Raw genomic sequence first — 24686 nt, 5'->3', positions numbered from 1 at the left:
CAAACATCCGAACTTTCCCATTTGTAATACTAGCTGGTCGCCCGGCGTTGCCCGGGTATGTATTTTGCTAGTGTTGGCTCTGCTCACTTCTCCTAATCCTAACACACAATTACTCAATTACTCAATGACCTAGTTTGTGAACTTTGTGGTCTTTAACATCAATGATTTTCATGATTTTTCATGATTTGAACCCCATTCACTAAAAGGCCAACTGTACCACGTTTGAGGCTTGTGCCATTAACAGTGCAAGAATGGCACCAATGAAATATTTACCCTTGAAAATCAATAGGTGAATTTTGATTGGCTTTTGTAGGCTCCACCCACTTTTCTGAATATTAATCCCAGTCACCCAGTGACCAACTGTGCAAAGATTGAGAACTCTACCATTAACAGTGTAAGAATGGCTGCAGTTTACATTCTGGCAGTGAAATGTGTATTTTCCTCCACCCACTGATGTAATGACGTTTCCCGGGTATGTATTTGGCTGGTGTTGGCTGTGGTCACTTTTTCTAACCCTAACACACAATTACTCAATGACCAAGTTTGTGAGCTTTGCGGTCTTTGGCATGAATAATTTGCATTGAAATAAAACAAATCTGATTGGCTGTTTGTGGCCCCACCCCCTTTTCTGAATTTGAACCCCAGTCACATACTGACTAACTGTACCAGATCTGAGGCTTGTGCCATTAACATTGCAAGAATGGCAACAATGAAATATTCCCTTTCACAGTGCGATGTTAAAGTCAGGGCCGCCATCAGAAATTTTGGGGCCCCTCACAAATCATCAGTCCGGGCCCCCCCCCCAAACTGAGAAATGTGCGTAGCCATTACATGTTGGCAGAGCTAGTTGGAGGCTTGCTGTCCACAAATTAATCACGAATAACCACGGTGGATACTCGTGATTCAAGTTAGCTCTAATTGCCTAATTGCCACAGCTGAGCGGCTAGATGCGGCGGGGTTAATTACCCAGAAAGCCGCTCTCCGCCCAGCGTTTCAACGAGGTGCAAGTTTCCGAATGGACGCGTTGCAAGCCTCGATATCGAGCACTTCCTCCTTCAAGCCGGAAGGAGGAAGTGCTCCATCATTTTTTTAGAACCTCCCAGTTTTATTTTCTGTTTAAAAAAACTAAAAAAGTAGGTTTAATGCTATTGTCTCATATGGTAATGATTCAGCTTTTCCCATAGTCTCGCAGTTAGCAATCATGTGACCCCCAACAAGACAAATTCAGCAATCATGAGGCCCCCAACAAGACAAATTCAGCAATCATGAGGCCCCCAACAAGATAAATTCAGCAATCGTGAGACCCCCAACAAGACAAATTCAGCAATCATGAGGCCCCCAACAAATCATGAGGTCCCCAACAAATCATGAGGCCCCCAACAAGACAAATTCAGCAATCTTGAGGCAATGAGGCTCCCAACAAATCATGAGGCCCCCAACAAGTAAAAATTCAATCATTAGGCCCCCAACAAGACAAATTCAGCAGACATGAGGCACATAAATAGACAGCATTTCACATAAATAGGCATAATGCCCCCTTATTATGGTAGACACCTCTCACCTGGATTCTGACAGGGACCCCCAGGTTAGGTAGTGAGTGACATGGAGCCCTTTTAGGTAGTGAGTGAGTGACAGGGAGCCCCTTTAGGGAGTGAGTGAGTGACAGGGAGCCCCTTTAGCTAGTGAGCGAGTGACAGGGAGCCCCTTTAGGGAGTGAGTGAGTGACAGGGAGCCCCTTTAGGGAGTGAGTGAGTGACAGGGAGCCCCTTTAGCTAGTGAGTGAGTGACAGGGAGCCCCTTTAGCTAGTGAGTGAGTGACAGGGAGGCCCTTTAGGGAGTGAGTGAGTGAGTGAGTGACAGGGAGCCCCTTTAGGGAGTGAGTGAGTGACAGGGAGCCCCTTCAGCTAGTGAGTGAGTGACAGGGAGCCCCTTTAGCTAGTGAGTGAGTGACAGGGAGCCCCTTTAGCTAGTGAGTGAGTGACAGGGAGCCCCTTTAGGGAGTGAGTGAGTGTGACAGGGGGCCCATTTAGCTAGTGAGTAACAGGGAGCCCCTTTAGCTAGTGAGTGAGTGACAGGGAGGCCCTTTAGCTAGTGAGTGAGTGACAGGGAGCCCCTTTAGCTAGTGAGTGAGTGACAGGGAGGCCCTTTAGCTAGTGAGTGAGTGACAGGGAGGCCCTTTAGCTAGTGAGTGAGTGACAGGGAGCCCCTTTAGCTAGTGAGTGAGTGACAGGGAGGCCCCTTTTAGCTAGTGAGTGAGTGACAGGGAGCCCTTTTAGCTAGTGAGTGAGTGACAGGGAGCCCCTTTAGCTAGTGAGTGAGTGACAGGGAGGCCCTTTAGCTAGTGAGTGAGTGACAGGGAGGCCCTTTAGCGAGTGAGTGAGTGACAGGGAGCCCCTTTAGCTAGTGAGTGAGTGACAGGGAGGCCCTTTAGCTAGTGAGTGAGTGACAGGGAGGCCCTTTAGCTAGTGAGTGAGTGACAGGGAGGCCCTTTAGCGAGTGAGTGAGTGAGTGACAGGGAGCCCCTTTAGCTAGTGAGTGAGTGACAGGGAGCCCCTTTAGCGAGTGAGTGAGTGACAGGGAGCCCCTTTAGCTAGTGAGTGAGTGACAGGGAGCCCCTTTAGCTAGTGAGTGAGTGACAGGGAGGCCCTTTAGGGAGTGAGTGAGTGACAGGGAGCCCCTTTAGCTAGTGAGTGAGTGACAGGGAGGCCCTTTAGCTAGTGAGTGAGTGACAGGGAGGCCCTTTAGCTAGGGAGTGAGTGACAGGGAGGCCCTTTAGCTAGGGAGTGAGTGACAGGGAGGCCCTTTAGCTAGGGAGTGAGTGACAGGGAGGCCCCCCCCAGCCGCCACCGCTGCTTCCCCTACCTTGCCAGGCTGCCAGCAGCATCAGACCTCAAGATCAGCGGCGACCCGACCAGTAAGAGCGGGCGCTGGACGCACCCGCTCTATATGCGGAAGTGACGTCACTTCCGCATATCAGTGCGGGCGCTGGGTCCTAGCGCCCGCACTATTGTCGCCGCCTGATCGGGGTCTGACGCGGCTAGAGGGATGGAGGGAGCAGCGGCCAGGGGAGGTTGAGCGGCGGTCGGGCGGCACCCGCTAGGGCCGCGGCGGGGATGGGGCCCCCCTGCAGGCCCGGGCCCGTGACGGCAGTCACGGATGTCCCCCCCTGATGGCGGGCCTGGTTAAAGTTGCACGTTAAAACAACATTTAACACAGAATAACTGACTGCAATGAAAAATCATTGACCTGTTCACAGTGCACACATTGCGTTGGTGTCTAACGCTGCACGTTAAGTGAATGTACTGCATGCAGTGTGTTATACACGTTATTAGCTGTGTTAGACTGTTTGCACATGCTCAGTAATGACTTGGAAGCATACTTTTCATTGCTTGTATGCTCTACTGTATGCAACGATAATGGGGCATTAAATTGCGTTGCAACTTTTTTGGGGCATTGCATTGTAATTTTGCATTGCGACTTTAACGTTGCATCAAAACACAATATCCTACTGTGAAAGAGGCCTGAAAATCAATAGGTGAATTTTGATTGGCTTTTGTAGGCTCCACCCACTTTTCTGAATATTAATACCAGTCACCTAGTGACCAACTGTTTGAGAACCCTCCCATTAATAGTGTAAGAATGCTGCAGTTTACATTTTCCCAGTGAAATTTGTATTTGTCTCCGCCTGCTGATGATCTGGCATTTCCTGGGAATGTACTTGGCTGGTGTTGGCTGTGCCCACTTTTTCTAACCCTAACACACAATTACTCAATGACCAAGTTTGTGAGATTTGTTGTGTTTGGCATGAATAATTTGCATTGAAATGAAACAAATCTGAATGGCTGTTTTCTGCTCCACCCCTTTTCTAAATTTTTAACCCCAGTCACCCAATGACCAACTGTACCAGGTTTAAGGCTTGTGCCATTAACAGTGCAAACACGGCAGCAATTACATTTTTGCCTTGAAAATCAATAGGTGAATTGTGATTGTTTTTTGTAGGCTTCAACCACTTTTCTGAATATTAATCCCAGTCACCCAGTGACCAACTAGGTAAAGTTTTAGAACCCTACAATTAATAGTGTAAGAATGGCTGCAGTTTACATTTTCCCAGTGAAATTTGTGTTTGTTTCTGCCCACTGATGACCCGGCGTTGCCCAGTTATGTATTTGGCTGCTGTTCACTACGGCCCCTTTTTCTAACCCTAACACACAATTACTGAATGACCAAGTTTGTAAGCTTTGCAGTCTTTGTCATCATTAATTTGCATTGAAATGAAACAAATATGATTGGCTATTTGTGGCTCCACCCTTTTCTGAATTTGAACCCCAGTCACCCAAAGACCAACTGTACCAGGTCACCCCAGTCACCCAGTGACCAAATGTGCAAAGTTTGAGAACCCTACCATTAACAGTGTAAGAATGGCGGCTGTTTACATTTCCCAGTAAAATTTGTATTTTTCTCCACCCACTTTTTAGTAATGGGAATAAAAAGTATCCTATACTTTATTCCAGGTAATGTACTATGTGTGTGCCAAATTTCATTCAAATCAGTTCAGCCATTTTTGCGTGATCGAGTAACAAACATACAAACATCCGAACTTTCCCATTTATAATATTAGTAGGATTAGGATATACAATAGGGGGTAATTTATAACAATAGCTTCAATTCACTAAGCAGTTTAGACTTAGTCTACTGACGGTTTTTAGTCTACTGATGGTTTGGTCAGTTGCATCAAACAGGAATTCACTATTACCAAATGTTTTAGACCTCTTTTTAGACCTGGTCTAAACCATTCAGTATCTAGGTCAGTAAAGCAGGGGAAATGATCAAAAGATGCAATTCACACACGAGTAGCTATAACTGACATCCTTCTCCTCTGATGAGCTCTCCTCTGCATACAATTAAACTCCTGCATAATTAATTCAAAAGGTTCCATCCTCACTTCTAAAATACCTCACAGAATTACTGTACCTACAGAAATCAGCTGGTGTAATCTCTGTCAGAAAAAGTGTGCGTGGTTACTACTTGTTTGCCTTTGTGAATTGTGTAATTACTGAATGTTAGACCTGGTCTAAAAACAGGTCTAAAACATTACACCAAGCCATCAGTAGACTAAAATCCATCTGTAGACTAGTCTAAACTGTTTAGTGAATTGAGGCCATCGTAAGCCAATATAGGGTAATTTTTATTGAATTGTGCCAGTATGGAATAATATATATTCATCTATGCCAAATGATGTTAATATATAGGGGCTAATGAAATATGATGTATATAAGCCAATCTATAGCTACTTGTATAATTTATGGAAATAGATGTTATTAGTACTGTTTCCTGCTAACTTATGTGCAATACTTTTATGAATATAGAATTAAAACAGCAGGCACAGTGGACTTCTGCGTTGGGGAGGGTTTTACCTTCTGGTACAGATACTGTATATAGGGTAACACCTTTTGCGTGCTTCAGATAGTTGAAAAAACGTCACAGTATAATAGAAACAAAGGATGAAAACATCTGGCACAGCTCCAAGGTCTTCATTCTGTCAGTTTAATATCATACTGTGTTACATGTACAAGGGTTCATTCCACATCAGACTGTACATGTCCGTGCGCACGGAGCCTCAGAAGAAGCTCGTTGAGCGAAACGGTCATCAGGCAGGCCGCTGCTGCTCCCACATTGCCCCACAGCAAGGATGAATATAGGGTAGGTCAGAGTTTACTGTACAGTCTGATGTGGAATGAACCCTTGTACATGCGATATGATATTAAACTGACAGAATGAAGACCTTGGAGCTGTGCCAGATGCTTTCATCCTTTGTTTCTATTAACTTATGTGCAATATGTGGTAATTTACATTACTTTATGCTAATGAGGGTTTACAATATTTGTATAAAATATGGGTGATGTATGCAATATGAGGCATGCTATACTAATTTATGCTAATGTTTGGATGTTCATGCTCATTACGGAAATGTAATGCAATTTATGCAAATACGTACAACAACATGGATGCTGACACACACTCTGCAGAGGGAGGGAAGCAGGGGCACATCTGTGCATAGGGACGGGGGGGGGGGGGGAAGAGGCACATACGGCTATCTAAAGGGTGCACATGCATCTAGCTATGGGGGGGTGTGAAGGAGGGGGCATGTCTAGCTATATAAATGGGGGAAAGGGGGGTACATATGGCTGTCTATTGGGGGGAAGGGGGCACATCTAGCTATCTATGGGGAGAGGAAGGTGGGGTGTATCAAACTATCAGAACAAGGAAAGGGGGCACATCTGGCTACCTATACAGGAGGGGAACCTGGCTACCTGTACTGAGGGAAGGGGGGCACATCTGGCTACTTATAATGACATCTTCTAAAGCATTTGTTCATTTGGTTCCACAGATGACCAAGCCCACATTTCACTGCGTAACTTACCACAACAACTGTCTTTGCCCCCAGACGCTGAAACCCTTAGTCACAGGCCGGCCCTAGAGTTTTTGCCACCTGAGGCAAATTTTTAAAAACTGCTGCCCCCCCCCCCCCCCCCGCCGAGCTGGAGGGGTAGCGGGCAGGACGGGGGTATTGGGCCTAGTGGTGGGGAGGGGGGTTGGACCCCCCCTCCCTCGCCTGGGTCCCCCGATCTGCGCTCACCTCCAGCTTTAAATAGTGAGTAAGCAGCCGACAGTAAGAGGCACGGGATGGGGATCACTCACCTCTTCCTCGTTCCAACGTGCGCTCCACTGACGTCACTTCCTGCAACGCCGGCCACGTACAATACAGTGGGCGGCGTTGCAGGAAGTGACATCAGTGGAGCGCACGCTGGAACGAGGAAGAGGTGAGTGATCCCCCTCCCGTGCATCTTACTGTCGGCTGCTTACCCACTATTTAAAGCTGGTGGGGGGTGCAGTTCAGGGGACCCAGGCGAGGGAGGCCCACCGCTAGGCCCAATAACCCCGTCCTGCCCGCTACCCCTCCAGCTCAGCGGCCGCCACCCCCCCCCCCCCCCGTACCCACGGACGGGCGGATGCCGCCCCTAGAAGTTTGCCGCCTGAGGCAAAAGTTTCACCACGCCTCATGAGTGGGCCCGCCTCTGACTACAATCATTCCCAGCTAATGCCTACAGCAAATTTCCCCAGCTTCCGGGATTGTTACTCACCCTGTTATCTTTCCATGTAATTAACTGCATTGACATATTCAGCTGCTGATCATCAGGTGCCGTTCCATCAAATAAACCAACTTCTAGAATATTGTAAGTACCTCCTTCTTGTCCTACATATGATATCCAATTCTCAATCTGGAGAGGACTGGGTAATTCTCCCTTCTCATTAAGAATGATGTACTTATTGTTTTGATCTATGTAGCTAACTCTTCTGATGTACCGAATGAGCTTAAAAAGAAGTGCGAGAGAATGGAAGCATATTTACCATATTTATCTCTAAAGCTGTGAGAAGTAATGTGTGAGAAGCCAGCGTGTGATCAGGTGACAGGTGTATTAGGCTCTGATTTGCTGCTTATAATCATGTAGTAAAGGAGGGAGTTATAACTGCAAATCAGAGCTTTACAGATCTGTCATGTGATCAAACTGATCATCATGTGATCCTCCATGACTTTGGCATTGTGTTACAACATATACTATTTTATTTGATGCATTTGTTGCATGGCATGCACGAGTATCACTGAGGCAGAAAAAATGCGCACATATGAGAAATGGACAAATCAGGTGCCACCATTCACTCCAATGATAAATATTGGCTATTGGGCGCAAAACTGGATGCTTTGGGCACCAAGCGCAGCACCCATTAAAAAACATTTTTTTTTGTTTACAGAATTAGTGGTTTGAAAAATATTGTTTGAAAATTTGTTTTGACAATTATAATTTTTGTTAATTATCGTTTTAACTTTTCAGCATTTTGAATGGAAGTATTCTATCCATAAAACCTGTACATTGATTGTTATTAGGGATGATCGGAACGAACGAATTCCGTTCCGCCAGAATTTGCGGATTCCGCCAGGTCTAAATTCCGTCGCTATGAAAAGGGAGGGAGGAAGGAGTGAGGAGAAGGTAGAGGAGGGAGTCCACTGAGTAGAAAGACTTCTTATTAGGCAGAAATCAGTTAGGGAGTGGGGGTGGGGACTGGGGGTTTGAATTCCACGGAAATCCGTTTTGTTCCGCGGAATTCCGAAAAACGGCTATAGCAATTCCGTTCTGTCGCTTCTGAACCGGAATGACCAGATTCCGTCCGGAATTGCAGAATTTTAAATTCCGCGGAATGCAGCAACCATCCCTAATTGTTATGAAGAAAAGTTGTGATCTCGGCCTGTATCTCTACAGATGCAGAGGAGGAACTGTGCTGAAATTGGATCTGTAGTGAAAATAGCATCTATATATATAAAATCGGATGTGGGTGTGTATGTGTGTGTGTGTGGGTGTGTATGTGCCGCGATCACTCGAAAACGGCTTTACCGATTTGAACTAAACTTGGTATACAGATGCCTTACTACCTGGGATGATAGGTTCTGGGGGTCTCGGGTCCCCCCTGCTCACATGGGCGGAGCTACAAACAGCAAATCACATTTCACCCATTCATGTCAATGGAAAAAATGTAAAAGGCTGCCATTCTCACAGTAAATAAGCCAGAGTCCCCACACTTGGCACAGTTGGTCACTTGGTGACCAAGGTTACAAATCCAGGAAAAGTGGGTGGAGCATAAAACAGCCAATCAAATTTCACCATTCATTTTAAATGGGAAAATGTAAACTGCAGCCATTCTTAAACTGTTAATCGCAGGGCTCTCAAACTTGACACAGTGGGTCACTGGGTGAATGCGATTAAGATTCAAGAAAGTGGGTGGAGCCTACAACAGCCAATAAAAATTCACCTATTGATTTTCAAGGGGAATATTTAAACTGCTGCTATTCTTACACTGTTAATAGCAGAGGCTTCAAACTTGCTACAGTCGGTCATTGGGTGACTGGGGTCCAAATTCACTAAAGGGGCGGGGCCACATACAGCCAATCAGATTTCCTTGGTGGATAAACTGCTTCCATTCACACATTTTTGATGCCAGGAATCTGAAAGCTCACACACTTGGCCATTGAGTGACTGTGTGTCAAGGTTACAAAAAGTGGGCAGAGCCAAAAACAAATTTTACTGGGAAAATATAAACTGCAGCCATTCTTACACTGTTAATGGCAGAGTTCTTAAACTTTGCACTGTTGGTCACTGGGTGAATGAGATTAAGATTCTGGAAGGTGGGAGGAGCCTATAAAAATTTACCTTTTGATTTTCAAAAGGAATATTTAAGCTGCTACCATTCTCTTATACTGTTAATAATAGATGCCTCAAACCTGGTACAGTTGCTCACTGGGTAACTAGGGTTCAAATTCAGAAAGGGGGCAGAGCCACAAACATCCAGATTTGTTTATTTTTCAATGGGAATATACAAAGTATTCATACCATGGACCCCAAAGCTGATAAACTTGATAATTTGACTGTATTTCAAGGTTAGAAAAAGTGGGTGGTGCCAACATCTACTTTTTTTACAAGGCAGGGTTCCCAAACTTTACTCAATTGGCCACTGGGTGACTGGGATGAATATTCAGAAAGTGGGTGGAGCCTACAACAGCCAATCAAAATTCACCTATTGATTTTCAAGGGGAATATTTACATTGCTACCATTCTTACACTGTTAATGGCAGAGGCCTCAAACCTGATACAATCAGTCATTTGGTGACTGGGGTCCAAATTCACTAAAGGGGTGGAGACACAAACAGCCAATCATATTTGTTAGATTGATTTCAGCCATTCTGTTATTGGCAGGGCTCTCAAACATGACACAGTTGGCCACTAGAGATGACGCGAACGGTTCCTGGCGACCTTCGGAGGTTCGCGTTCACCTACCAAAGGCGACCTTTCTCGGAAGTTCGATTCGCCCCATAATGCTCCATGGAGCAGAACTTTGACCCTCTACATCACAGTCAGCAGGCACATGATTGCCACTCAGACTGCACTCACGCCTGGAGCCCCACCCCCCTTTATAAAAGGCAAGGTCCTTGAGCCTTTTTACTCACTCGTCTGCCTACACTAATTAGTTAAGGGACAGCTGTTACACACACTCTGCTAGGGAGAGTTTAATTAGGCTCTTGTATGTTTACTCCCTCCTACCCTCTACCCTCCTACCGGAGGGAGGAGGGTCTCATCTGCCAGAGAATTGTAGTATTTCAAAAGCCGGTTTACATACCATGGCTGGGAATTGACCCACGTCTCACTGTGTGGTAGGCAAGTACCTTAACCGCTGTACCACAACAGTACTAACTGAAGCTGGCCTAGCATTTACCATTTATGCTCAATCCAATGGAAACATTAGGTTGCTTAAAGGGACCCTTAACTGAGAGTTATATGGATGTTTCCTGTTAAACAATACCAGTTGCCTGGCAGTCCAGCTTATCTCTGTGACTGCAATAGTGGCTGAATCACATCCTGAAACAAGCATGCAGCTAATCAAGTCTGACTTCAGTCAGAGCACCTGATCTGCATGCTTGTTCAGGGGTTGTGGCTAAAAGTATTAGAGACACAGGATCAGCAGGCGATTCAGGCAACTGGTATTATTTTAAAAAGAAAAATCCATATCCTTCTCAGTTTAGGTTCATTTTAAGGTTTAGTAGCATAAAAGCCAACTCACATTGGCTGGGAATTGAACCCAGGTCTCACTGTGTGGTGGGCAAGTACCTTAACCGCTGTACCACAACACTACTAACTAAAGCTAGCCTAGCATTTCCCATTTATGCTCAATCCAAGAGAAAAATTAGACAAGACAAATAACATTTATATCACGCTTTTCTCCTGGCGGACTCAAAGCACCAGAGCTGCAGCCACTAGGGCATGCTCTATAGGCAGTAGCAGTGTTAGGAAGACTTGCCTAAGGTCTCCTACTGAATAGGTGCTGGTTTACTGAACAGACAGAGCCAAGATTAGAACCCTGGTCTCCTGTGTCAGAGGCAGAGCCCTTAATCATTACACCTTCCAAACATTGCTCAAGGCTTTGTAGCCAGGCATGGCCTTTTACTTTTGTGTTCAACAGTTGTCAAGAGAAAAATTAGACAAGACAAATAACATTTTTATTGCGCTTTTCTCCTGGCGGACTCAAAGTACCAGAGCTTTGGCTCCGCCCACTTTTTCTAACCCTAACACACAATTACTCAATTACTTAAAGCGGTATTGTCACCATAAAAATCAAATTTCAACAACAACTGGTCTGAGTGAATTAAATGATACAGATGCTAATCCTGCATTCAAAACTTTTTCTGCTGTTATGATTTGGAGTTATCACATACTTTAGGAGCTCTGGCCCTAGTGCCAAACAGTGCCAAAAAGTTGAATGCTGGGATTTCTTTTGAATGCTGGGAGTTCTTTTTATCTATAATATATTCCTCCTCTTCCATATATTTCCCTGCCTAGCTGATCACTTGTGTTTACAAGCAAGGCTGAGGTGACTCAGTGATTGGATGTGTAAATAAAAAAAAGACTCTGGGAGGAGGGCAGCTAATGAATAAACAATGAGCAAGAGAAGGGAGGGGAGGATATGGTGTCAGCATTAGCTTGGCAAAATGGCCACTGCCTTGAATAGGATTTTCTGCTTTTCTTTTATAAAATTCAAGGGAATCCTTACGTGGATAACACAATACATCTGTTATGTAAGTGGTAGTAGTATTTATCTACTTACCGTATTTCGCACCATATAAGACGCTCCGGAATATAAGACGCACCTAGGTTTAGAGGGCAAAAACCAGGGAAAAAAATATATATACTAAACCTGGTGCGTCCATATTCCCGGAGCGCTTTGTACATGTTATCCCTCAAATGGTAGCCTCCTGTGTCTCCCATGTATCCTCCATGTCTGTCCCATGTGTCCTGTGTCCCCATGTCTCCCCCATGTGTCCGCATGTCTGCCCCATGTGTCCTCCTGTCACCCCCACCATGTCGCCTCCTGTCTCTTATGTGCCTCATATGGTCCTCCTGTCACCCCATGTGTATTCCTGTCTCCCCCACCATGTCTCCTCCTGTCTCTTATGTGCCCCCCATGGTCCTCCTGTCACCCCCATGCATATTCCCATCACCCCACCATGTCTCCTCCTGTCTCTTCCATCTCCCCCATGGTCCTCCTGTCACCCCCATTATGTCTCCTCCTGTCCCTTCTGTCTCCCCCATGGTCCTTTTGTAACCCCCCCACCATGTCAGCTGCCGTGTCTTAAGTCCCCGCTATGGTCCTTCTGACTCCCGCATGTGTCCTCGGCCCCCCGCATGTGACGCGTCATTAGAAGCCGTCACTAGAGGAAGCCGCACACAGAAGCTGGAGGTCTGCAGTCCACGCGGGCATGATGGAAGAGGTAAGAAGCTGCCGCTAAACACCCGGGGTGGCCAGACCACACAAGGGGAGGGGGCGGAAACACCCGGGGGGACATACAACACAGGGGAGGTAGCGGAAACACGTGGGGGGGGGGGGGGGCGCGGACACATGCGGGAGTCAGGACCATAGCGGGGACTTAAGACACGGCAGCTGACATAGTCGGGGGTTACAAAAGAGGCAGAATTAGGATGCACACAGGCAGGGAATCCCCGACATGGTGGCGGTTCGTATCGGCGAGTGTTCGGAAGTCGGGGATTCCCTGCCTTTGCCGTATAAGACGCAGGGACTTTTTCTCCCCATTTTTTAGGGAGAAAAAGTGCGTCTTATCCGGCGGAAAATACGGTATATATGTGTTTTTTATTTCTAGGTTAGCATGGGTGTTGCTTGTTCATTAGTGACCAAGTTTGTGAGCTTTGCGGTCTTTGGCATCACTAATTTGCATTGAAATAAAAAAAAATCTGATTGGATTTGGCTCCACCCCTTTTCTGAATTTGAACCCCAATCACCCAATGGCCATCTGTACCAGTTACAGGTGATTAACAGTGCAAGTGGCTTGTGCCATTAACAGTGCAAGGATGGCAGCAATTAATTATTCCCCTTGAAAGTCAATAAGTGAATTTGCATTGGCTTTTTTAGGCTCCACCCACTTTACTGAACATTATATCCAGTCACCCAGTGACTAATTGTGCAAAGTTTGAGAACCCTACCATTAACAGTGTAAGAATTGCTGCAGTTTACATTTTCTCAGTGATATTTGCATTTGTCTCCGCCTACTGATGACCCGGCATTGCCTGATAATGTATTTGGCAGGTGTTGGCTGCGCCCACTTTTCACACAATTAATCAACTACTCAATGACCAAGTTTGTGAGCTTTGCGGTCTTTAGCATCAATAACTTGCATTAAAATGAAACAAATCATATTGGCAGTTTGTGGCTCCACCCCCTTTTATAAATGTAACCACTTAAGGACTGCAGTCATAAAACCCCTTAAGGACCAGAGCCTTTTTTTCCATTCGGACCACTGCAGCTTTCACGGTTTATTGCTCAGTCATACAACCTACCACCTAAATGAATTTTACCTCCTTTTCTTGTCACTAATACAGCTTTCTTTTGGTGCTATTTGATTGCTGCTGCGAGTTTTACTTTTTATTATATTCATCAAAAAAGACATGAATTTTGTCAAAAAAAATGACTTTTTTAACTTTCTGTGCTGACATTTTTCAAATAAAGTAAAATTTCCTATACATTTGAGCACGAAAGTTATTCTGCTACATGTCTTTGATAAAAAAAAAAAACATTCAGTGTATATTTATTGGATTGGGTAAAAGTTATAGCGTTTACAAACTATGGTGCAAAAAGTGAATTTTCCCATTTTCAAGCATCTCTGACTTTTCTGCGCACCTGTCAGGTTTCATGAGGGGCTAAAATTCCAGGATAGTACAAATACCCCCCAAATGACCCCATTTTGGAAAGAAGACATCCCAAAGTATTCAGTGAGAGGCATGGTGAGTTCATTGAAGATTTTATTTTTTGTCACAAGTTAGCGGAAAATGACACTTTGTGACAGGAAAAAAAAAAAAAAGTTTCCATTTCTTCTAACTTGCGACAAAAAAAATGAAATCTGCCACGGACTCACTATGCTTCTCTCTGAATACCTTGAAGTGTCTACTTTCCAAAATGGGGTCATTTGTGGGGTGTGTTCACTGTCCTGGCATTTTGGGGGGTGCCTAATTGTAAGCACCCCTGTAAAGCCTAAAGATGCTCATTGGACTTTGGGCCCCTTAGCGCAGTTAGGCTGCAAAAAAGTGCCACACATGTGGTATTGCCGTACTCAGGAGAAGTAGTATAATGTGTTTTGGGGTGTATTTTTACACATACCCATGCTGGGTGGGAGAAATATCTCCGTAAATGACAATTTTTTTATTTTTTTTACACACAATTGTCAATTTATAGAGATATTTCTCCCACTCAGCATGGGTATGTGGAAAAATACACCCCAAAACACATTATACTACTTCTCCTGAGTACGGCGATACCACATGTGTGGCACTTTTTTGCACCCTAACTGCGCTAAGGGGCCCAAAGTCCAATGAGTACCTTTAGGATTTCACAGGTCATTTTGAGAAATTTCGTTTCAAGACTGCTCCTCACGGTTTAGGGCCCCTAAAATGCCAGGACAGTATAGGAATCCCACAAATTACCCCATTTTAGAAAGAAGACACCCCAAGGTATTCCATTAGGAGTATGGTGAGTTCTTAGAAGATTTTTTTTTTTTGTCACAAGTTAGCGGAAATTGATTTTAATTGTTTTTTTCACAAAGTGTCATTTTCCGCTAACTTGTGACAAAAATAAAATCTTCTATGAACTCACCATACTCCTAACGAAATACCTTGGGGTGTCTTCTTTCTAAAATGGGGTCATTTGTGGGGTTCCTATACTGCCCTGGCATTTTAGGGGCCCTAAACCGTGAGGAGTAGTCTTGAAACCAAATGTCGCAAAATGACCTGTGAAATCCTAAAGGTACTCATTGGACTTTGGGCCCCTTAGCGCACTTAGGGTGCAAAAAAGTGCCACACATGTGGTACCGCCGTACTCAGGAGAAGTAGTATAATGTGTTTTGGGGTGTATTTTTACACATACAGATGCTAGGTGGGAGAAATATCTCTGTAAATGACAATTATTTGATTTTTTTTACACACAATTGTCCATTTACAGAGAGATTTCTCCCACCCAGCATGGGTATGTATAAAAATACACCCCAAAACACATTATACTACTTCTTCTATGTACGGCGATACCACATGTGTGACACTTTTTTGCAACCTAGGTGCGCTAAGGGGCCTAACGTCCTATTCACAGGTCATTTTGAGGCATTTGGATTCTAGACTACTCCTCACGGTTTAGGGCCCCTAAAATGCCAGGGCAGTATAGGAACCCCACAAGTGACCCCATTTTAGAAAGAAGACACCCCAAGGTATTCCGTTAGGGGTATGGTGAGTTCATAGAAGATTTTATTTTTTGTCACAAGTTAGTGAAAAATGACACTTTGTGAAAAAAACAATAAAAATCCAATTTCCGCTAACTTTTGACAAAAAATAAAATCTTCTATGAACTCATCATACACCTAACAGAATACCTTGGGGTGTCTTCTTTCTAAAATGGGGTCACTTGTGGGGTTCCTATACTGCCCTGGCATTTTACGGGCCCAAAACTGTGAGTAGTCTGGAAACCAAATTTCTCAAAATGACTGTTCAGGGGTATAAGCATCTGCAAATTTTGATGACAGGTGGTCTATGAGGGGGCAAATTTTGTGGAAACGGTCATAAGCAGGGTGGCCTCTTAGATGACAGGATGTATTGGGCCTGATCTGATGGATAGGAGTGCTAGGGGGGTGACAGGAGGTGATTGATGGGTGTCTCAGGGGGCGGTTAGAGGGGAAAATAGATGCAATCAATGCACTGGGGAGGTGATCGGAAGGGGGTCTGAGGGGGATCTGAGGGTTTGGCCGAGTGATCAGGAGCCCACACGGGGCAAATTAGGGCCTGATCTGATGGGTAGGTGTGCTAGGGGGTGACAGGAGGTGATTTATGGGTGTCTCAAGGTGTGATTAGAGGGGGGAAATAGATGCAAGCAATGCACTAGCGAGGTGATCAGGGCTGGGGTCTGAGGGCGTTCTGAGGTGTGGGCGGGTGATTGGGTGCCCGCAAGGGGCAGATTAGGGTCTAATCTGATGGGTAACAGTGACAGGTGGTGATAGGGGGTGATTGATGGGTAATTAGTGGGTGTTTAGAGGAGAGAAGAGATGTAAACACTGCACTTGGGAGGTGATCTGATGTCGGATCTGCGGGCGATCTATTGGTGTGGGTGGGTGATCAGATTGCCCGCAAGGGGCAGGTTAGAGGCTGATTGATGGGTGGCAGTGACAGGGGGTGATTGATGGGTGGCAGTGACACGGGGTGATTGATGGGTAATTGACAGGTGATCAGTGGGTTATTACAGGGAATAACAGATGTAAATATTGCACTGGCGAATTGATAAGGCGGGGGTCTGAGGGCAATCTGAGCGTGTGGGCGGGTGATTGGGTGCCCGCAAGGGTCTAATCTGATGGGTAACAGTGACAGGTGGTGATAGGGGGTGATTGATGGGTGATTGATGGGTAATTAGTGGGTGTTTAGAGGAGAGAATAGATGTAAACAATGGATTTGGGAGGTGATCTGATGTCGGATCTGCGGGCGATCTGTTGGTGTGGGTGGGTGATCAGATTGCCCGCAAGGGGCAGGTTAGGGGCTGATTGATGGGTGGCAGTGACAGGGGGTGATTGATGGGTGGCAGTGACAGGGGGTGATGGACAGGTGATCAGTGGGTTATTACAGGGAAGAACGGATGTAAATAATGCACTGGCGAATCGATAAGGGGGGGTTTGAGGGCAATCTGAGCGTGTGGGCGGGTGATTGGGTGCCCGCAAGGGTCTAATCTGATGGGTAAAAGTGACAGGTGGTGATAGGGGGTGATTGATGGGTGATTGATGGGTAATTAGTGGGTGTTTAGAGGAGAGAATAGATGTAAACAATGGATTTGGGAGGTTATCTGATGTCGGATCTGCGGGCGATCTATTGGTGTGGGTGGGTGATCAGATTGCCCGCAAGGGGCAGGTTAGGGGCTGATTGATGGGTGGCAGTGACAGGGGGTGATTGACGGGTGATTGACAGGTGATTGACAGGTGATTGACAGGTGATCAGGGGGGATAGATGCATACAGTACACAGGGGGGAGGGTCTGGGGGGGTCTGGGGAGAATCTGAGGGGTGGGGAGGTGATCAGGAGGGAGCAGGGGGCAGTTTAGGGACTAAAAAAAAAAATAGCGTTGACAGATAGTGACAGGGAGTGATTGATGGGTGATTAGGGGGGGTGATTGTGTGCAAACGGTGGTCTGGGGGGTGGGCCGGGGGGGGTCTGAGGGGTACTGTGGGCGATCAGGGGGCAGGGGGGGGGCAGATCAGTGTGTTTGGGTGCAGACTAGGGTGGCTGCAGCCTGCCCTGGTGGTCCCTCGGACACTGGGACCACCAGGGCAGGAGGCAGCCTGTATAATACGCTTTGTAAACATTACAAAGCGTATTATACGCTTCCTATCCAGCGATCGTCGGGTTAACAACCCGCCGGCACTTCCGATTGGCCGGCGGGTTGACGTCGCGGGTGGGCGGAGCCTATTGCCGGCGGATGCGCGCGCATCCCAGCGCGCGATCCCCGGCCAGAGAGTGCCCCAGGACCTGACGCCAATCTGCGTTACGTGGTCCTGGGGTTGCCACTTTGCCGCCGCCAATATGAAGTAGGCGGTCGGCAAGTGGTTAAACCCCAGTCACCCAATGATGAACTGTACCAGATTTGAGGCTTGTGCCATTAACAGTGCAAGAATGGCAGCAATGTAAATATTCAATCAAAAAAAGAGGTCTGCACACCTGATGCACAAATTTGCACAAGATAGCAATAAATCTTTTATGAAGCTAACATGGGTGCTGGATCGTGGATTAGACCACAACCATAAGTAGCAAAATCAATATAAAATGATCCGCACACCAAGTAATAGTTTGCTCAAAATTGTATTAGAAAGGTAAAGTACAAGAAAATTACAAACATGTAAGGCCGGTATTGCCTGTCAACATCAGCAGCTATTGGCACAATGGTTATACAAAATATACATAGATTATAACAGGTTCACACAAGCAAAAGATATGGTATATATGCTAAGCCCATAAATCGAAGCAATGATACAAGCTGCATGTATGTAAGTAAAGGACTAGCAAAGGACTAGCAATATCAACAATGTCCAAGTGAAACTTCGCTCATAAATCCAAAAGCCCTGACAGCGCTGTTTCGTATACCTTTTTCAAAGGGTTCTGGATATCAGGATCAGGCTGCTGTAGATGATACCGGCATAGGGCGTTGTTTAAATAATCCCTAAAGCCCTCAATTGCCGGACTGGACACCAGGGGCCGGCCCCTGACGCGTCTGACGTCACGCGTCGTAATCGCCGCGGCGTCATCGCGTCACTTCCGGTTGCACGGAGCTTGGTGACATGCCGCCAACCACCAGGGGAAGGGAATACCAACCCCAAAATGGCCGCCGCGCATGCGCGCACCGGGCACTCACTGCCGGGAGACTTCTGCACAAAATAATGAAACATAGCAAAGAGGCGGTGCTGGAAGTCGCAGTAGACCAGTGTTGGTTTATCATGGAAGGCGGTGTCCAGCGGCGAGGGGCGGATTATGTTAGTCTAAAGCAAAAGACAAAAAAATTAAAATTAAAAAACTGCCATTGAATACAAACTAGCCTGAAAATAGAAAATGTTCGTTAAAACAGGGTAATATATTTTAAAACTGTATATAGCCAGACGGACGACGGGCATGGAACAGGAATACAAACGCCCACATCATTGGAGGAATGAGCAGGTTTGCAAATATCCGCTCCTCTTAAAGGAACAGTAAGATGGGACATAACAGAAAATAGCGCAAGTGTCATAGACAGACCCAGAGAATCGCCTCATAGAAACCGAATGAAAGCAGAGGGTTAACACAAGGGAATTAAGAGCAAGAAGCGTTTCCCTTGACAACTACAAAAAAGAGGTCCTTACCAAAAAACTAGACAAATTTAGAAGAGACACCTTGGACTATCAGGAGGACTGCGTCTATAGTTGGCGAAACGATAAACGTCCTAGACGCCGTACCCTAACCCCTCAAGGAAATCCTCCCTCAGATCAGAATTCAGGGGAAGGATCCTCTGGTTCATCGGGAGCTTTTTTAGGCAACCACCCCCGGGGCAGGGGAGGAAGAGGAAGAGGACGAGGAGGGGCAGAAGGGGCCCCAAAAGACACCAGAGTAACCAGGAGCCAGACACAAGGGAGGAACTAATAGTCAACCTCTCCTCACATATTCTCACTGCTACGGAGAAAAAGGTACTGACCTGGGGGTTGGGATTTGTTCCCACACATCCGGGCTCGGCACTTGAACTTGATTGGGATTTATTCAATTTTTATAGGACTTTACGCATTAAGGCTTTCTTCAGTAATCCTTCCAATATGGTTACCTCCCAGAACCCTCCTATCAATCTGTTCCCCCCAGAGGTGGATCTCACTAAATGCAGAGCCAAAAGTAAGTGGATCCCCCCAAATTCATCGCATGCAATCGATACATTTGTCGATTTGGTTCAGCGAGATCTCTCCCTTGTCCGCTGGCCTAGTTTCACACCGCATCGGAACTTGTCACTCTCAGAAAAACAGTCTCTCCAGACACTGAGGGACAATTCCCAATTAGTGATTAAGCCGGCTGACAAGGGTGGAGCAATCGTTGTCATGGATTCAAGTACTTATAGACAGGAAGTTCAAAGACAGTTGAGGGATTCTAATGTGTACCTTAAACTTACAGGTGACCCCACTACTGCAATTAAGGATATTATTGACAGCCTCGTTATACAAGCTCTTGAGGTAGGCCTCATTTCCAAACAACTTTCTGATTTTCTCATCACACCGTTTCCTCTTATTCCTCTGTTTTATGTTTTACCCAAGATTCAAAAATCACTGGTGAACCCACCTGGGAGACCTATAGTGGCAGGTACTAACTCTGTTTTCTTACCGTTGGCAATTCTTCTTGACCAGGTCTTACGTCCTAGGGTTTCTCTCATGCGTTCTTTTCTGCTTGACACCACTGATTTTCTTTCTAAAGTCACTAACTTTGGCTTTTTCTCTTCCCCAGTTTTTCTTTGCACTATGGACGTCACTAGTCTTTACACTTCAATCCCTCATGCAGCTGGTATTGAGATCATTTGGTCTAATTTTGAGAAAATGTGCCTCCAACCGAGCCTGTCTTAGTTTCTTCTCTCACTGCTTCAAATTGTCCTACAGAGGAATTATTTTTCCTTTGAGGGACAGTTCTTCCAATAGTTACAAGGTACGGCAATGGGGAGCAATGTAGCTCCCGGATATGCCAACCTGTTTATGGAACATTTCGAGGAGGTGTTTGTTTATTGTCATCTGCTGTACCTCAGCCAGTCTTTATGCTGGCTGAGGTATATCGATGACATTTTTTTCACCTGGTCAGGGACTGAGTCCACTTTGCTTTCTTTTCAAAATGCCCTGGACAATTGCTTCCCGACGATTAGCTTCAGCCTTGACTATAGTCAGACCGAGGTACACTTTCTCGATGTCCTGGTCCAACTCCAGAATGGTAGGATTCAGACAACTCCCTATCGTAAACCAACTGACCGAAATACCTACATCTCCACAGGCAGCTTTCATCCGCGTCTACAGACGCGGTTTTCTATAAGGAGGCACAAAAGATGCTTGATAACTTTGTTGCTCGAGGTTATGATGTAAATCATCTTAACCAGGCCTTGACCAAAGCAGCTGCAAAAAATCGTTCTGATCTGTTATCTCACCAGCTTCGTACTAATCGCAACAGGATTCCAATGGTATTAACATATTCGCCTCTTTCTTTACAGGCCCAAAAAACTGTCAAGAAACACTGGCATGTTCTCAGCAGCGACCCAACAATCGCCAATGTATTTCAAGAACCACCAATGTGTGCCTTCCGTCGGTCAAAAAGTCTACGGGATTCTCTGGTACATGCCAGGAGCAATAGACAACTGTCAGCAACTGCAGGTAATTGGCTTACTAATCTTCCCCCTCCGCAGGGGATGTTCCCATGCGGAAATTGTGCCCAATGTGGCTACGTGAGTCGAGGGAATTCGTTCCCTCATCCACAAAGTGGCCAGTCTATTGCACTCAATGATTTTTCCAATTGCTCAAGTAAAAACGTTGTCTACTGTCTCATTTGCCCTTGTGGTAAACTGTATGTGGGCCAGACTACACGAGATATAAGAACGCGCATTAATGAACATGGTAGCAACATCCGTTGCTACAATGTGGATTCCCCTCTTGCTAAACACTTTATGGAGGCAGGGCACAACGTGTCCCAACTCAGATTCAGGGTCATTGAATTAGTGCGTCCATCGGCAAGGGGTGGGGATATAGAGTTAAAACTACTTCAACGAGAACTATTTTGGATTTATAAACTTAAAACTAAATTTCCATTTGGCATGAATGAGGATGTGAGTCTCACACCCTTCATTTGTTGATTTATTCTTCCCTAGGCAACTTTTGTGGGCATTCTCAGATCTGTCGCCTCTGGTTCCGTGTGGCTGCATTGGGTTTTCCACTCAGTTGCTGACGCTTCTTGCTCTTAATTCCCTTGTGTTAACCCTCTGCTTTCATTCAGTTTCTATGCGGCGATTCTCTGGGTCTGTCTATGACACTTGCGCTATTTTCTCTTATGTCCCATCTTACTGTTCCTTTAAGAGGAGCGGATATTTGCAAACCTGCTCATTCCTCCAATGATGTGGGCGTTTGCATTCCTGTTCCATGCCCGTCGTCCGTCTGGCTATATACAGTTTTAAAATATATTACCCTGTTTTAATGAACATTTTCTATTTTCAGGCTAGTTTGCATTTAATGGCAGTTTTTTAATTTTAATTTCTTTGTCTTTTGCTTTAGACTAACATAATCCGCCCCTCGCCACTGGACACCGCCTTCCATGATAAACCAACACTGGTCTACTGCGACTTCCAGCACTGCCTCTTTGCTATGTTTCATTATTTTGTGCAGAAGTCTCCCGGCGGCGAGTGCCCGGTGTGCGCATGCGCGGCGGCCATTTTGGGGTTGGTATTCCCTTCCCCTGGTGGTTGGCGGCATGTCACCGAGCTCCGTGCGACCGGAAGTGACACAATGACGCCGCGGCGATGACGCCGCGTAATGTCAGACGCGTCAGAGGCCGGCCCCCGGTGTCCAGTCCGGCAATTGAGGGCTTTAGGGATTATTTAAACAACGCCATATGCCGGTATCATCTACAGCAGCCTGATCCTGATATCCAGAACCCTTTGAAAAAGGTATACGAAACAGCGCTGTCAGGGCTTTTGGATTTATGAGCGAGGTTTCACTTGGACATTGTTGATATTGCTAGTCCTTTACTTACATACATGCAGCTTGTATCATTGCTTCGATTTATGGGCTTAGCATATATACCATATCTTTTGCTTGTGTGAACCTGTTATAATCTATGTATATTTTGTATAACCATTGTGCCAATAGCTGCTGATGTTGACAGGCAATACCAGCCTTACATGTTTGTAATTTTCTTGTACGTTATCTTTCTAATATAATTTTTATGCAAAGTAAATATTCCCCTTGAAAATCAATAGGTAATTTTTGATTAGCTTTTGAAGGCTCCACCCACTTTTCTGAATATTAATCCCAGTCACCCAGTAACCAACTGTGCAAAGTTTGAGAACCCTACCATTAACAGTGTAAGAATGGCTGCTGTTTACATTTTACCAGTGAAATTTGGATTTGTCTCTGCCTACTTTTTGGTTATGGGAATAAAAAGTATCCTATACTTTATTCCAGGTAATTTACTATGTGTGTGCCAAATTTCATTCAAATCCATTCAGCCATTTTTGCATGATCGAGTAACAAACATCCAAACATCCGAACTTTCCCATCCTACTAATATAATAAATGGGAAAGTTTGGATGTTTGGATGTTTGGACGTTTGGATGTTTGTTACTCGATCACACAAAAATGGCTGAACGGATTTGAATGAGATTTGGCACACACATAGTACACTACCTGGAATAAAGTATAGGATACTTTTTATTCCCATAACCAAAAATGGGGTGGAGACAAATACAGATTTCACTGAGAAAATGTAAACAGCCACCATTCTTACACTGTTAATGGTAGGATTCTCAAACTTTGCACAGTTGGTTACTGGGCGACTGGGATTAATATTCAGAAAAGTGGGTGGAGTCTACAAAAGCCAATCATAATTCACCTATTGATTTTCAAGGGGAATATTTACATTGCTGCCATTCTTGCACTGTTAATGGCACAAGCCTCAAACCTGGTACAGTTGATCATTGGGTGACTGGGGTTCAATTTTGAGAAAGGGGGTGGAGCCACAAACAGCCAATTAGATTTGTTTCATTCCAATGCAAATTATTGACACCAAACACCACAAAGCTCATAAACTTGGTAATTGAGTAATTGATTAATTGTGTGTGAGGGTTAAAAAAGTGTGCACAGCCAACACCAGCCAAATACATAAGCGGGAAATACGGGGTCAAAAGTGGTTGGAGACAAATACTAATTCTACTGGAAAAATGTAAACTGCAGCCATTCTTACACTATTAATTGTAGGGTTCTCAAACTTTACACAGTTAATTACTGTGTGACTGGGATTAATATTCAGAAAAGTGGGTGGAGCCTACAAAAGCCAATCAAAAATTACCTATTGATTTTTCAGGGGAATATTTTGTTGCTGCCATTCTTGCACTGTTAATGGCACAAGCCTCAAACCTGGTACAGTTGATCATTGGGTGACTGGGGTTTAAATTGATAAAAAGGGGTGGAGCCACAAACAATCTTATTTGTTTCATTTTAATGGTTATGGATGCCAAAAACCGCAAAGCTCACAAACTTGGTCATTGAGTAGCTGAGTAATTGTGTGTTAAGGTTAGGAAAAGTGGGCACAGCCAACACCAGCCAAATACATAATCGGGCAATACCGGGTCATCAGTGGGCAGAGACAAATAGACATTTCACTTAGAAAATGTAACCTGCAGCCATTCTTACACTGGTAATGGTAGGGTTCTCAAACTTTGCACAATTGGTCACTAGGTGGCTGGGATTAATATTCAGTAAAGTGGGTGGAGCCTACAAAATACAATCAAAATTCACCTATTGATTCTCAAGGGAAATATGTAATTGCTGCCATTCTTGCACTGGAAATGGCACAAGCCTTAAACCTGGTACAGTTGGTCACTGGGTGACTGAGGTTCAAATTTAGACAAAGGGGTGGAGCAACAAACAGCCAATCAGATTTGTTTAATCTCAATGCAAATTATTGATGCCAAAGACTGCAAAGAGCAAAAGTTGGTCATTGAGTAATTGTGTGTTAGGGTTAGAAAAAGTAGGCGGAGCCAACACCAGCCAAATACATACCCGAACAATGTTGTAACGGTTGGATGCTGCAACTCAGACGTCTGATTATTAGGTGATCTGCAGTATCATCAATAATGCAGACACTATACCTGATTATGTGGTGATCTGCAGAATCACCAATAATACAAGTATAGCTGGCAAGGATACTGTGAGAGTAGTGTTTTGGTGCAACCGTAACTTTAATAGCTGTGCGAGACCTTTCCAGAGGAGCTGGTTAGGTACTATCAGTACACTGACTGTAGAGAATA

The 24686-nt window shown here is 45.2% G+C and overlaps 1 protein-coding gene across 1 annotated transcript in view; it reads right to left on the bottom strand.

The window, feature by feature from the left end:
• Nucleotides 1-24686, bottom strand: part of LOC137550344 (vomeronasal type-2 receptor 26-like) — an 87007-nt gene that overhangs the window by 10628 nt on the left and 51693 nt on the right. The window contains exon 6 of the mRNA XM_068271265.1: nt 18540-18663. Coding sequence (XP_068127366.1) covers nt 18540-18663 — 124 coding nt within the window. The remainder of the gene's footprint in view (nt 1-18539; nt 18664-24686) is intronic.

The sequence above is a fragment of the Hyperolius riggenbachi genome, chromosome 1, assembly GCF_040937935.1.
Source record: "Hyperolius riggenbachi isolate aHypRig1 chromosome 1, aHypRig1.pri, whole genome shotgun sequence".
In the NCBI taxonomy this organism is placed as follows: domain Eukaryota; kingdom Metazoa; phylum Chordata; class Amphibia; order Anura; family Hyperoliidae; genus Hyperolius; species Hyperolius riggenbachi.
Note: the sequence above shows the minus strand (reverse complement) of the source record. Positions and strands in the feature narration are given on the sequence as shown.